General features: G+C 44.3%; 1 protein-coding gene across 6 annotated transcripts in view; it reads left to right on the top strand.

Annotated features, from left to right (window-relative positions):
- Positions 1 to 15045, top strand: part of LOC106610693 (unconventional myosin-VI) — a 97800-nt gene that overhangs the window by 70442 nt on the left and 12313 nt on the right. The window contains exons 18-32 of one of the 6 annotated variants that reach the window (XM_014210172.3): positions 951 to 1121; positions 2386 to 2424; positions 2541 to 2634; positions 2793 to 2923; positions 3028 to 3105; positions 3389 to 3518; positions 4107 to 4197; positions 4983 to 5133; positions 7241 to 7449; positions 7854 to 7932; positions 10081 to 10241; positions 10580 to 10624; positions 11062 to 11097; positions 11769 to 11795; positions 13065 to 13165. In XM_014210172.3, coding sequence (XP_014065647.1) covers positions 951 to 1121; positions 2386 to 2424; positions 2541 to 2634; positions 2793 to 2923; positions 3028 to 3105; positions 3389 to 3518; positions 4107 to 4197; positions 4983 to 5133; positions 7241 to 7449; positions 7854 to 7932; positions 10081 to 10241; positions 10580 to 10624; positions 11062 to 11097; positions 11769 to 11795; positions 13065 to 13165 — 1543 coding nt within the window. The remainder of the gene's footprint in view (positions 1 to 950; positions 1122 to 2385; positions 2425 to 2540; positions 2635 to 2792; positions 2924 to 3027; positions 3106 to 3388; positions 3519 to 4106; positions 4198 to 4982; positions 5134 to 7240; positions 7450 to 7853; positions 7933 to 10080; positions 10242 to 10579; positions 10625 to 11061; positions 11098 to 11768; positions 11796 to 13064; positions 13166 to 15045) is intronic. The other 5 variants (XM_014210174.3, XM_014210173.3, XM_014210177.3 and 2 more) reach the window with 5 other exon arrangements.

The raw sequence follows: 15045 nt of genomic DNA, 5'->3' as shown, positions 1-15045 counted from the left end.
TGTGGTTCTGGTCAGTAGTTGTGTGGTCAGTAGTTGTGTGGTTACTGTCAGAAGTTGTGTGATTCTGGTCAAAAGTTGTGTGGTTAGTAGTTGTGTGGTTACTGTCAGAAGTTGTGTGATTCTGGTCAAAAGTTGTGTGGCTGTGGTCAATGGTTGTGTGGTCAGTAGATGAGTGGTCAGTAGCTGTGTGTTTGTGGTCAGTAGTTGTGTGGTTACTGTCAGAAATTGTGTGATTGTAGTCAGGAGTTGTGTTGTTACTGTCAGAAGTTGTGTGATTGTGGTCAGTGGTTGTGTTCAGTAGATGAGTGGTCAGACGTGTGGTTGTGGCCAAAAGTTGTTGTAAGCAGCTGTGTTGTTACTGTCAGAAGTTGTGTGGTTGTGGTCAAAAGTTGTGTGGTTGTGGTCAAAAGTTGTGTGGTTGCGGTCAGAAGTTGTGTGGTTGCGGTCAGTAGTTGTATGGTTGTGGTCAAAAGTTGTCGTATAAGCAGTTGTGTGGTTACTGTCAGAAGTTCTGTGGTTGTGGTCAAAAGTTGTGGTAAGCAGTTGTGTGGTTACTATCAGAAGTTCTGTGGTTGTGGTCAAAAGGTGTGGTTGTGGTCAGGAGTTGTGTGGTTGTGGTCAGGAGTTGTGGGGTTGAGGTCATAAATTGTGTGGTTGTGGTCAAAAGTTGTGTGATCAGTAGTTGTGTGGTAAGAAGTTGTTTGGTTGTGATCAGTAGTTGTGTGGAGAACAAGCTATAGGATGAAAAATACCAGTTTTGGCTCTGGTTCAGCCGGCTAGCACTAACTAACACTACCAAAAAAAAAGGTACTCTATCTTTATAACATCATCCAAAATAACATTGCAATATGTAACTGTATTGATGTTTTCCCCTATCACTACTTGTTAGCACACACGGCAAAGTCTGTTTATGTATTTGTCATGTTTTTTCTGTGTGCGTGCGTTTGCAGATCCAGTTTGTAGAGAAGAATAATGATGCCCTCCACATGTCTTTGGAGAGCCTTGTGTGTGAGTCCAAGGACAAGTTTGTGCGAGAGCTTTTTGAGAACTCTAACAACAGCAAGGACTCCAAGCAGAAGGCTGGCAAACTCAGTTTCATCAGTGTGGGCAATAAATTCAAGGTGAGGAAGGAGACTGTAGCAGCACCTGGCTCTGAGATGACACTTTTGAAAGAAAAACACACCACAAGTTCTTATTGGTTTGTGTAAATCTAAAATTCTTACAGCGTTTGACATTGTTTCACATTCTGCTTTCGCGATTGAAGTGAATAGTGTGTTTAGTTTGTAGTCTAACGCTTTTCCTATTGCTTATTTCAGATTGTTGTTTCAGATGTTATCTGACACGTTAGAGAAAACGCTGTGGACTATTTTCCAACTTCTACCTTTGAACTTCTAACGCCTCTCCCCTCCCTCCTGCTTTTCTTCCATCCCTTCTTTCCTCTGTAGACCTCCAGTCTCCTACATCTTTTCCCAAGAAATCCTTGTCAGCTAGAGAGGGGGGCGAAAGAAAAAGTGTGGAAAAAGTCAGAGATAGAAAGTAGCAGCCAGGCTAAAGTCGGTCACAAAGAAGTATAGTCAGCCAGGGACAGAAGGTAACTTGTCTCACTGTAGATTGTTTCAACAACACCATACTGTATCAGCAGATGCACACAGAGCACCCATCACTGACTTCCTTTCATATTTCCCCTCCACCTGTCCTTGTCTATGGTCTTTGTGTGCCGTGATGCTCGAGTTGACGCTTTTAGCACTAATTCATAAGATAATATGGACACAATGACCTGAGGGTAGCGTTGCAGAGAAAAGACCAAGACCGGATCTTTTCAGCTTAATGACACATGTGCTTTAATAAAACATAAAATAATGATAAAAGTTAGGCATTGTGAGGCAATATATTGCAATGCTGTGAGGAAGGGAACATAGTCACGTTTTATTTATGTTTAAAAGATTCATCCCTACTATGAGCAGTAAAGATGCGTGTATTCAGGACACGCATTCATTCATCAGTTATCGTTCACTTTTTCTGGAAAACATCCCAAAAAGTATCTACTTGGCACAGTTGCAGTCCATTTTTAATATATCTTGAGAAATCATCCAAATTAATTTAGGACTTATAAAAGCAAATCGCATTGAGAACAGTGCAAGTGGCTTTTGCAGAATCGTCATGAGTCATGCATGGTTTTCCTTTGTCTTTCCGTGTGCTGTTATCCCTCACCTATTCACATGTTTTACTTGTCAACATTATAATTATTGCTTTTCTTCAGTTGTAAATGTGCAATGGCAAATATAATCCCAATTTGTTTGTAAGTGCTCCTTACCCCCTTTTTGTGCAGTGCGGTGGGACTTAGACTAAGTATTAAGGAAGCTTTTTCTCTGCCTGCCTTCACAGACCCAGTTGAACCTACTGCTGGAGAAGCTTCGCAGCACTGTGAGTATCTGTGCCATACCTGATGTCCTCTCTCACACACTGGTAGTCAGGAACTGGCCTCAGATTAGATGTGATTGATGGATATGTAATGGATATGATTTACCTGTCTTTCAAAGGGCTCCAGCTTCATTCGCTGTGTAAAACCCAACTTAAAGATGGTGAGCCACCAATTTGAAGGAGCCCAGATTCTGTCTCAGCTGCAGTGTTCAGGTATGGGCTTGGAGAGGAAGAACATCGTTTTGAGAGTATCATTAACACAATCACATTGTAAAAAAACGAAGTAAACATTAGTTCATAATCAGTTATAAAGATTAGTAAAGACACACGAACACACACCTCTAAGACATTCTCTTCCCTTTCCTCACCAGGCATGGTGTCAGTGCTGGACCTAATGCAGGGCGGCTTCCCCTCCCGAGCTCCCTTCCATGAGCTCTACAACATGTACAAGCAATACATGCCTGACAAGCTCACACGACTGGACCCCAGGCTCTTCTGCAAGGTGGATGGTTCCCCCAAAGAACAGTATTACATTTCATATGTAACCTTGCTCAGGTGTTTATACATTTTAAGAGACTGATGGTTTTGGTTCTTGCTCCTCTGCAGGCTTTGTTCAAAGCACTAGGGCTGAATGAGAATGACTACAAGTTTGGGTTGACCAGAGTATTCTTCCGTCCTGGGAAGGTAAGCACTGCTCTCTTTTTAATACTCTGCAGCAGTGTTTCCTAAACTCGATCCTGGGGATCCTAATAGGTACACGTTTTTGGTTTTGCCCCAGCACTACACGGTTGATTCAAATAATCAACTCATCAAGCTTTGATTATTCAAATCAGCTGTGTCTAGTGCTGGGGCAAAAACCAAAATGTGCACCCATTAGGGTCCCCAGGACGAGCTAGAGAAAAGCTGCTGATTTACATAGGCCCAAATTACTTTGAGTGATTCTGTTGATGTCCTGTTTCTGGGTCAGTTTGCAGAGTTTGACCAAATCATGAAGTCGGACCCGGACCACCTGGCAGAGCTGGTGAAGAAGGTCAACCAGTGGCTGGTCATCAGCCGCTGGAAGAAGGTCCAGTGGTGCGCCCTTTCCGTCATCAAACGTACGCTGACTCATACTTGCACTGAGCTGGATGACATCCTGTAGAACAGTAGCACTCCTCCTAGTTATAAATAATAATGTATTTAGTTGTTAAGGACAGATACAATTAAAACATTGATGCATTGAATCATCATTAAGAGTCAGTTGCGTTGCACCATCATGCTTTACCATTAGTCACTAGACAGCCTTAAAAATGGCGAAAAAGAAAACAAAGGAATATAACTTTTAAAACAACCACCGTAACAAAAAAGGTTAAACGATTTCTGCTGAATCGGAGTTGCTAAACTTCCCCTTCAGGATATCTCATAGCTGAGGCTATATGCACTGGTACGGCTGGCTGCACTTCCATTTATTTTCCTTCAAAAAACTCCAACTTAATATCCCTACAAGTTCAGTCAACAGATCATAGGGAGTGTGTGTAGCTTCATCTCTGTTTGTGTGAATAGGCCCAATACTATGCTGATGATTGGATCTCCCTCTTACTCACTTTCTCTTTTCTCACTTTCTCTCACTCTTTCGCTTTCTGTCTTACTCACACACTTTCTCTCTCCTGCTCTCTATCTCTACCCCCCCACACACACACACACAGTGAAGGAGAAGATGAAGTATCGTGCCTCTGCCCTTATTAAGATTCAGAAGACCGTCCGTATGTGGCTCTGTAAGAGGAAACATAAGCCACGGTGGGTGTACACACACACACACACACACACACACACACACACACACACACACACACACATTCCCTTTGTTTGAAAGTGCTTAACACTGTGCCTTTTGATAGCTTCTACACATTGATTTGAACTTCTAACTGCACAATCTGGAGACCTCAGCCGTGACTCCTGGCACACTCTGTCACCATATTGCATTAAGAAATGTTAGTCTTACTGTATTGCTTTTGAAAATACAGTATGTCGTTGTCGTATTGCCTTCGGAAAATATATATTGCTTTTGTGAATGGGACCATCCGTGTGATGAGTTTTTGAATTGACTGCTCAGGACCCTAGAATGTGTGTGATAGGTTGTTTGACAGATAAAGCCAAAGGCAGCTGAGATTTCTGTACTTCATTTGAAATACATTTGCAAAAAAAATGTAAAAGCATGTTTTCACTTTCATTATGTGGTATGTGTAGATTGATGAGTAAAACAAATCTGATTAATACATTTTGATTTCAGGCTGTAACACAACAAAATGTGGAATAAATCAAGGGGTATGAATACTTTCTGAAGGCACTGTATATGATCTGTGAAAAAGTTATGTAGCTAGCACAAATTGTCAGTTTCACACAAGAAACCATTTTCAAGCATAAAAACTAAAAAATAGGCTTTTTTATATCTCAACCAATACGATGTGTGTGTGTGTTGGCACGTGCGCGCTTTAGTGCTCACACTTATGTAGGTGCACGTATACTTGCATTTGCTCCTATATGTGTGTGTGTTCATACGTATGTGTGTGTTGCGGCCACAGCATCGATGGCATGGTGAAGGTGCGTAACCTGAAGACGCGGATGGAGCGCTTCAACGAGGTGGTGGGCGCACTGAAGGAGGGCAAGCAGGAGATGGCCAAGCAGATCCAGGAGCTGGGGGCCTCCATCGACACCCTTATGGCCAAGATTAAGGTGAGGACAGCTCCGTGGGTGAAATTGCTCCTAGGCACAGATTTAGGATCAGCTTCCCCTCCCCCTATCCTAATCTGGTAATTGCAAAGCTGACCCAAGATCAGCACCCAGGGGCAACTTCACCCTAAACCGAAAAGGACAGGGTGACTCGCCTCTCTTACTTTTCTGATCTAATCCCGCAGATCTCATCTCTCTGTCATCTCATCAGGAAGCCATTTCCTGGGGTTGTTTTTGATGTTCCCTCAAAACAATTTCAGCACTGAGCAAATTTCATGTTTGCTGAGCGCAAAGTTGGGATAATTCTGAGGCTTTAAAATTACAGTTTTAACAGTGGCCAAATAGGCTACTGTGGCTTTTTGATCATAATGTACTCCTACCAGAGTGGCCTACCATCAAAAACAATGGAGAAAATGCGTCCCATAATATTTTAACATAGCTATTGAAACAGCTGTTCTATGATACAGCCTACAGTAGCAGCCAATGTGTGGTGTTCAATGTTGGCCTACATTCCATGAGACTTTTGAAAAAATACAGGGCTTGGCAGTATCCTGTTGAGCCACTCAAACAAGGACATGACTGAAATGTTTTGTGTGTTTGATGCAAGAAACCACATCATAAAATAAAATATTATTCCCATACAATTATTATTATTACAGAGACTCAGACAAAAAGCATATGCTACCCACTGCCTATTGGCTTCTTGGCTTATTCAAACCTGTCTCAAAATACAGCAATGCCCCTTTAAGGCATGAAAAATATCTTTACTTGACTCGATTTACACGTTGTGTGCTCTTCTAGGAAGCAATCACCAGAAATGAGTTGTAACTGGGCTAGTAACTCACTAACTAGCAAAGAATATGAACAAATGTGCACATGAGGTTACACGCGGCTATGCACTTTGATCTCAAAACAAGCGCAACTACTCGCGATCGCTCTTGCCCGTCAATTCTATAGAATCCACCGACAATGCGCTTTGCCTAAAACAAAATCACAGACTGTCTTGCATAGTTAGATTTGTTTCTGTTTGTTGCATTAAAAGGGGCTAATACTATGTTGATCCGATCACAATTCCCAAAGTAGAGGAAAATGTTGATAGTTCACACGAACGGGGCCAACTATAGTAAAGTTGAGTGAAGTTCAATCTCGTGCGTATCTTCGCGGGCTGGAATTTCTTCTGCGCGGCAGTCCTGGTGGAGCTTTGCGCGTGCACACAGCTTAGAGGGAACATTGGTTGATTTGATGTGTAATCCTCTAATATGGATAAATATGGTTAGGGAACTCGCCTGTCTCCCTGTGCTAGAAACACCAGTGTTATTTGGGGCCTCTAGATGTATGGCATACACATGCTATCCAGACTCTGAATTTGAATACACAATTATTTTAGTGTTGTCTGTAAACTTTGTCTTTGTAACCCGGATGTGTGTTATTGGCAGAGGTAGCTAGCTAGAGCGCTGGTAGCCATCCCTTAGACTAGATGACTGGAACCCAAGCAGAACCTTTTCCATATGAGCAACTATCTTTCTCCCTTTCTCTCTTTCCCTACTTCCCTCCCTTACTCCCTAGTTCAGTCACCTCTGTGCGTCTGCCCAACCCTGCGCTCCTCTGTCAGCATCCGCTCTATGTTCACTAGCGCGTGATGATGTTCTCAGCCCGATATGAAGTCTGTAGCGTTAGCATCGCTAGCTGAATCTCACATGAGTTATAAACAATGGCTGTCATTTAGTCAATGGCGTCAGACCCAGTTCCAGTCGGGAAAACCCTCCAACCCATGGACAGTTTTAATTAATATGTGTATGTGCAGAGGAAATTAGGAAAGTTGAATTAAACGAGATTCTGGGATATTGGGAATGTAATGTTACTTTTAACGTTTACCCCACAGGCTTTTAATTGTATCTAATTTGTTTAAGTCATCGTGAAAAACATCAGTCCTATTAAACCTACTGTATATACTGTATGCATTTATAATAATGACCATGACACACTTTGACAACACAAGTCCAAATAATTCAGATTTTAGCCTATACAAAATTGTGTAATAAGCCTATGTGTTTATGCCAAAGACGTTGACCTACGACACAACTCCTTTGACCTATGCCCCCTCCTATAGGCAACAGTAATGACCCGGAAGGAGATTGACCAGGAGTACCAGGGGCTGGTGAAGCGCTCGGAGCAACTGCTCTCCTCCATGCAGAAGAAGAAGCAGGAGGAAGAGGAGATGGAGAGGCTGCGGCGCATCGAGGAGGAGATGGCGCAGGAGAGGAGGCGAAGAGAGGAGGAGGACCAGCGACGCCAGAAGGAGGAAGACGATAGAAGGATGTAAGTGGAGGGATGGGTGAATGATGGCGGTATCAGGGGTACAAACGAGAACACAAATGGGCTGATAGTACTGGGGTAGGCAATTTAAGTAGTGGATGGCTTCACTGTGTGCAGGCTTTTGGTTCTAGTGTGTTAGTGCTGGGCTGGAACAAAAGCCTGCAGAGTGCGCCAACAGCAGCCCTCCATGATTGGAGTTGTCCATGCTTGCACTGTTTTAGTTGAAGTCATTGACATGACTAACACTTTTAAAGAAACCACCAACAGGATATGTCCGGAGTTGATGTTCAGAGATTGAGCTTATACATTATTCATGAGTTGATCGTGTCATTGAGGACATCTGTGATTTTAAAGTTACAAGGCATTAACCACCTCTGTCCTCTGTCATCCCTGTCCCCTCTCATTAGGAAATTGGAGATGGAGCATAAGAGGAAGCAGGAAGAAGAGGAAAGGAAGAGGAGGGAGGAAGAGGAGAGGATAATGCAGGTTTGTGACCCCACTAAAGTGCAAAAGGAGAGCTTTGTTTTTTTTAAATGTTTTATTATGTAACCTTTATTTAACTAGGCAAGTCAGTTAAGAACAAATTCTTATTTACAATGATGGCCTACACCGACCAAACCCGGACGGCCAATTGTGCGCCGCCCTATGGGACTCCCAATCACGGCCGGTTGTGAGACAGTCTGGATTCGAACCAGGGTGTCTGTAGTGACGCCTCTAGCACTGAGATGCAGTGCCTGCGCCACTCGGGAGTTACTGACCCTTCCTTTCCCACTAGAGAGACCCTAACACTGGTCCACTTCCTCAGACATTGACCTTAATTCCTGCTAGTCTCCAATGACTTTCTATGGAGCAGTAATGGATTGATTTCTTACCTGTCGTGTTTGTTGTACTAAGACCAGGGTCGTGGCATTGGTCAGATTTCCCAGTGGGCCGACCCTTTCTTGTGATGGATCACTCCTGCTGAGTTTCTCTTTCCCCTTGCCTTCCCAGAACCACCCTCCTCCCTCCCACTGTGCCTGTCCTCCGCTTCCCTTGATGATCATGCCCTCAATTACCGTTTGCTGTTACCTCCTTTTCTTCCTCTACCATTTCTTCCCATCCCCCTTCTGTCCTCTTCTGCCCTGTAATCCCATATGCACTTTCCTAATTTTCTCTTCCCACCCTCATCCCCCTTTTCTTCTGTCCCTTATTACCATATGCTGTTCTCTCTTTCTCTCCTCCTCTGTCCTCTCTTCCCAGCCTCAGGCCCACTTTCCCGCTCTCTTTTTTTCTCTATCCCCTCATTCCCACAATCTTCTTTGGTCCTCAACCCTCCATCTCCATCAAACCTCTTCCTTCCTCATCCATCACTTATGTTCATCCATCTCTCTTCTTTTTCTTCACTACTGCTCTCCTTTATCCTGCCCTCTTAATTTGGTAGTCTTTCATCTCTAATCCCCTACTTCCTCTCTAGACAGTCTTCTTTCTCTGTTCTCCTCTTCTCTTCTCTCTGTAATCCCTACTTCCCTCTTCCCCCGCCATCCCATTCTCTTCCTCTCAACACACAAGTCCTCCTCTTTTCCATGCCCTCCTATTTTCTCCTACGATGGTGTCTATCCTGGGGGTTCACCACCGTTCACTGTCTCTAATCTACCCGGGCTGGAAGCCCAGGCCTGTCAAAGCACTCCTGCTACTGTAGGAGTACTAGAAGTACTGATGCTAGTTCATTTCATGGACCGCAAGCAGAGGCACCCACGTCTGCCCTCCCAAGCTCACCCCAGCACAGCATTGATATTCATAGATCTTCCACCCGTTGCTTTTAGTAGCCCAATTCACATGCACAAAGCTGAGTTTCCGATGTGTCTTTAGCCCTGGCTCATCCTACTTCAAAGTCTTAGAATAGTGGTGGGGGGGGGCTGTGCTTTTTTTCCCTCAAGAGTTTTGCTACTTTCACCTTGCCCTCAGTTTCCTCCTCTCCAACTTTCTTTGCTACCTTGTTTATCGTCCTCCAACTTCCTCACAAGGCCTAAAGTTCCCTCTGACCTTCAGAGTTCCCTCTGACCTTCCTCTCTGATTAGGCTGCCGTGTTGTTGTTGCAGTTGTCTGCTGGGTGCATGTCTGCATCGTCTAGGTTCGCAGTCACAGGGACAGACTCGATACCAGCTGCTTGAACCAGGTTATATGTCTAATCAGGCCACACAGCAGGCACTGTAATTGCCTAAGTTCTCCTGGCATTCAGGGCCAGTCGAGGCTCCATCGCTCCCCAGGACTAAGACAGTCTGACACAGCCCATGATCCTGCTCTAATCTCCAGAGGTGGCTGGCTTTCCCCCCCCCCCAAAAAAAGTGTGAGAAGAAGAACATCCGAGTTGTGTTTACTGGCAGTGTTTACAGATTAAAAGTGGCGTGTAATGTCAATCGTCATGAAAATGTCAATCTATGGTGTGTAAAACGTTTTCATTTTACCAAGTTTCTGCTATTGACTGTCTGAAAGTAACTGTCTAGTGATAAAGATTATCTATTCTTTCTCTGCTGTAGTGATGTTGCACATCGATAACAGCTTCCTTATATGAAGCACATATAAATGAACCACTCATGATGATGCAATGGCGGTGTTGAGAATAATGATGATGGTGCCGACAATGTGTGCATTCAGGCGGAGATGGACATCCAGATAGCGTTGGAGCGAGAGGAGGACGCCCAGCGGTCAGCCATGTTGGAGCAGGAGAAGAGGGACAGAGAGCTGGCCATGAGGATCGCCCAGAGTGAAGCCGAACTCATCACCGACGAGGCCCTGATGGACCTCAGCCTGCGCAGGTACACACGGATACAAACAAACACACACAGAAATGGACACACGAACACACACACTGTGCTGTATATTGTTATTCATATATTGTAGTGTCTCAATACACGAGCCCTAGATGAGGTTTTTGCAGGACATACCCAAGGTTGAGTACATGGACAAGGTTGATGTTTAACCCAGAACATTTTGTAATAAGAGCTCAAGGGAGCTTCTGCAGCAGGATTTGGTAAGGATTCAACAAGTCAAATAAAAATAGGTGTTGTGTTTCATCTAGGTCCGAAAGGAGACCACTACCTGTCCACTGCATGCATAATCTATTTTTTTCTCCTTTTGTTCGCCCCTCTCTCAGAAATGGGTCTTTCTCAGGTCTCTATCCAGACACAGTGAGATCCATGTAAGACATTAGCCATTAGTTTAGCCTCCTGCTTCCAGTAACCTAACACAACCCATTAATCACACTCCCCCGCATGCTTTAATCTCAAATCTAATCTTTCATCAATTTATATCCTGGATTATACCAGCCCATGCAAAGCCATCAAAAACAATACGCAAATTCTCTAACTCTTCACATTGGATCGAACCAAATAACACCACTTTCCAGTCACGAATCAATCCGCCGTTGTGGTCCCGGCCCGGGGCATGAATCAACAGTGCCAAGGGATAAGCACGTCTGTTACTAGCCCAATGCAAACAGACAACCATTGCGTGACAAATCTAACAGCAACGTATAATAGAACATGCCAATCTGTTTTTGATCGGTTTCTGCTGATTCTTCTGAGTTGCAACAATCATATGCTCATATATCCTAATCATCATATCCTCTGTTTGCAGTGCTGGTGGACTTCAAAACCTCAAGGCAATCACAATGTATGTTCTCTGGGACTTTTTTATACATTGTATTTGTTCTTATAAAGCATATTGATATGGCAAACATTGATATTCCATTCCTATTGTATTAGATCTGATAGCTTTGCACAACTATTTGATAAAACACACAAAGCCCCCTCCCCCTCTTTAAACCGATCTACTACTCGGTGGGAATGTACTGTAGAATTAACTCCTAACCAACGTTCGTGGTAGGACTAATTAGCTAACTACTTAGGACTCACACTTAACCACTCCAGTAAGGATATCAGTAGCTACTACCATCAAACAAATGGATGAGTTTAGCCATGGTTAGTTACAGTCGGAATAGAGTAGTACTGTATTTGGTGTACTGACACTTGGCCTACCTGTTCACTCATCAGATGCGATTACTTCTTCATGACTTGTCACTGAGGGATACATTTAAGCAGCTTCCAATTTTCACAGCTGTCAACACGCCATGAGTGTCACAACAGTGTGTGACTGTCACAACGCACGCTGACATCAACGTATCAGATGGCTGCACACACAGTTCATAGTAGAAGCCACCCTGGTCTCTGTGACCAATGGGAAATACTATTATACTACTGATATATGGATGTTTATGAATCAGAGACATTGATGTATTATTCTGTTATAGTCATTTCTGTGTGCTGGTATTAATGTGTTTATAGGGAGGAAATGGCGCAACTTCTGGCTTGGTGGGTAATGGAGAGAAACCGTTTTTTCTCGGATCAATGATCACCTGAATCACCCAAATCGATTAATCAAATGAATAATTTCCGAAAAATTCTAATTCATTATTAAAATTGTTTTTAATCCTAGTGCGCAAAGGGAATTGGAAGAGATTTTACCAAGGATGTTATCTTGTTGATCAGTTTATTGAATCTTGAAATTAGACGTATCTGCATGCGTGTGTGTATTTTGGGAGGAAATCTGATTATGTGCCAACTGTGGCATTGACCACAACTATTGCACTTTGAACACAACTATTGCACTTTGAACACAACTATTGCACTTTGAACACAACTAACTTCCTTAAAGCTGGTTTAAGAAAGTTACTACTGCAGAAGTTACTGCAAACAACAAACACTGTTTTTTCATGACGGTAAAAAAGCTGATCAGATCGGCAACAATAACAGTGGTGGGACAGCCAGTGACTATGGATTCCATAGTAAGGGGAATTGCATGCTATCTATAATAAGCGCTCTTTGTTAGAGCTAGTTGGCCAACGCACTTTCGAGTCACCGTGGCTAAACTCAATCCCTGTTTCCCCCGGAGAACTTTGAGGGGGTGACATGGTGACTATCCAGCACTCAGCCCCAAAGGTCAGGTGAGCTGTCACCACCACACACAACATAGTCTCTCCCTGACATTCTTCTGTCACTCCGGTATCTGCCCAGGCTGGCCCTCCTCTTACAGGGAGGCTTAACGTCCGAAGATTGGATTAGCACTAGAAGACCCAAGGATTCCTCTACAGCGGCCCAAGGCCTTGACCCTGCCACACAGACTCCCATACAGACCTGGAGGGCCACCCGTAAATAGGGGCCAAATCCTGCCTGTTGGGTTGTTAATTAGAGATCTCAGAAGCATGCTGCGGGAGGCGGTTAAAGGGCTGCAGACTGTGCTAAGTAAGCCCAGGAACACACTGACTTAGGTTAGGTGGGGTGGGGACTAGGGAGTAGGTTATAGGGTGAAATGGTCACACTAAATGGCCACACATGTGCAGTGGGATTGTAATTGCCTGTGGGATGTCGGAGAGCAGTGACGAAGTCAGACACAGATTTTCCCCTTTTTGCCCCACTTAGCACTTGATTCTTTTTCTGATTGTTACCAGTATTTTAGTCTTTGAAAATGACCACCGCATCACTATAGCGGCGCCGATCCGAGCGGGGATTCCGAGACGTCCCACTGCTCTGACTTTTGAAAATTGATTCCTCTCTTCTCTCCCTTCCTTGCGGGGAATGCAGGGGTCCACAGGTGCAGGCACTCAAAGCCGCCGGCGTGAGGAAGTACGACCTGAGCAAGTGGAAGTATGCCGAGCTGCGGGATGTCATCAACACCTCGTGCGGTAAGACTTTTCCCCAACCAGGAAAACCTGGGCAAGGTGGCGAGCTCTCGGGGAGATTCATGATCCAGCTCTGTGCACCTCCATCACTCACGGCATCATTAATTCAGCCCCAATGTTAATAATTGAAAATCTGGCCAGTAACGCAACCTCTTCAAAGGTATAGCAAATGGGTTTTCGCCCCACTCTAGACTTTCCTGCCTAGGCGTGATTTCCCCTGTAATTTTCACAGATAGCTAAAGTGGGAGGTCATTTCGAGGAAATTGCAACTGGGCCGAAATTGATAGAGGAATTCTATTTGGGTGAGGGTGTAGGATTAAGAGCCGACAGGAGAGTGTACATGCAGCTGCTACGTTGATGAGGGTACGGCCTTGTGGCAGAGTGGGAAATTATTACCATTTAAGGTGAATTAGAGTTTGTACCCGTTGTACCCGTTTCAATAAAAAAACATGGAGGAAAGTCTTACCGCCTCAATCTGATTCGACATGTGTGAATAGGCGAGATGAATAGGCTAGATGAATAGGCCAGCTGTCAGTTGGGGAGCGCTTCGTACCAAAACTTCCCCTAAGAGCATGCTGTGTATCAACCAATGGCAAGCACAACACAAACACCTCAGATGATGGAAAATAGGGTCTAAGCTACAATATATGTGAGAAATTGACATTAAAGGGGAAAAAAATGAAATGTGTATTTAAAAGAACTTGACAATGTTTATTCAAATAAATTATACAATTGTTTGACAGCCCTGTTTGTAGGCTTTTAAATGATATCAAATTCAACCATGTATTTTTTTCAGTGATGAAGACATGGGTGTCTCATGGTAGGGTGGGGTATGCAAAATGGGTCAACTTTGAGCACCTCTATCTCCTAAATGTTTTGTCATTCAGTTCCGAAAAGTTACTTTCTGACCACTTCTGCTATTGGCAAATACACTACATGACCAAAAGAATGTGGACACCTGCTCATCAAACATCTCAGTCCAAAATCATGGGCATTAGTATGGAGTTGGTCCCCCCTTTGCTGCTATAACAGCCTCCACTCTTCTGGGATGGCTTTCCACTTGATGTCGGAACATTGCTGCGGGGATTTGCTTCCATTCAGCCACAAGCATTAGTGAGGTTGGGCACTGATGTTGGGCGATTAGGCCTGGCTCGCGGTCGGCGTTCCAATTCATCCCAAAGGTGTTCAATGAGGTTGAGGTCAGGGCTCTGTGCAGGACAGTCAAGTTCTTCCACACCTATTTAAACAAACCATTGCTGTATGGACCTCGCTTTGTGCATGGGGGCATTGTCATGCTGAAACAGGAAAGGGGCATCCCCAAACTGTTGCCACAAAGTTGGAAGCACAGAATCGTCTAGAATGTAGCGTTAAGAATTCTCTTAACTGGAACTAAGGGGCCTAGCCCGAACCATGAAAAACAGCCCCATGAAAAACGGCTGCATTCAGGCAGGTAGCGTTGTACTGGCATCCATCAAACCCAGATTTGTCCGACGGAATGCCAGATGGTGAAGCGTGACTCATCACTCCAGAGACTGTGTTTCCACTGCTCCAGAGTCCAATGGCAGTGAGCTTTACACCACTCCAGCCGACGCTTGGCATTGCGCATGGTGATCTTAGGCTTATGTGTGGCTGCTCGGCCATGGAAACCCATTCCGTGGGCCATGGAAACCCATTTTGTGAAGCTCCCAACAAACAGTTATTGTGCTGACATTGCTTCCGAAGGCAGTTTGGAACTTGGTAGCTACGCGCTTCAGCACTCTGCAGTCCTGTTCTGAGGTTATGTGGCCTACCACTTCGCGGCTGAGCCGTTGTTGCTCCTAGATGTTTCCACTTCACAATAACAGCACTTACAGTTGATGGGCAGCTCTAGCAGGGCATACATT

This window comes from Salmo salar, chromosome 09 (assembly GCF_965601325.2).
Source record: "Salmo salar chromosome 09, fSalSal1, whole genome shotgun sequence".
NCBI classification, from domain to species: Eukaryota; Metazoa; Chordata; class Actinopteri; order Salmoniformes; family Salmonidae; genus Salmo; species Salmo salar.
The sequence above is the reverse complement of the archived record's forward strand: the minus strand, read 5'-3'. Positions and strand labels throughout refer to the sequence as shown.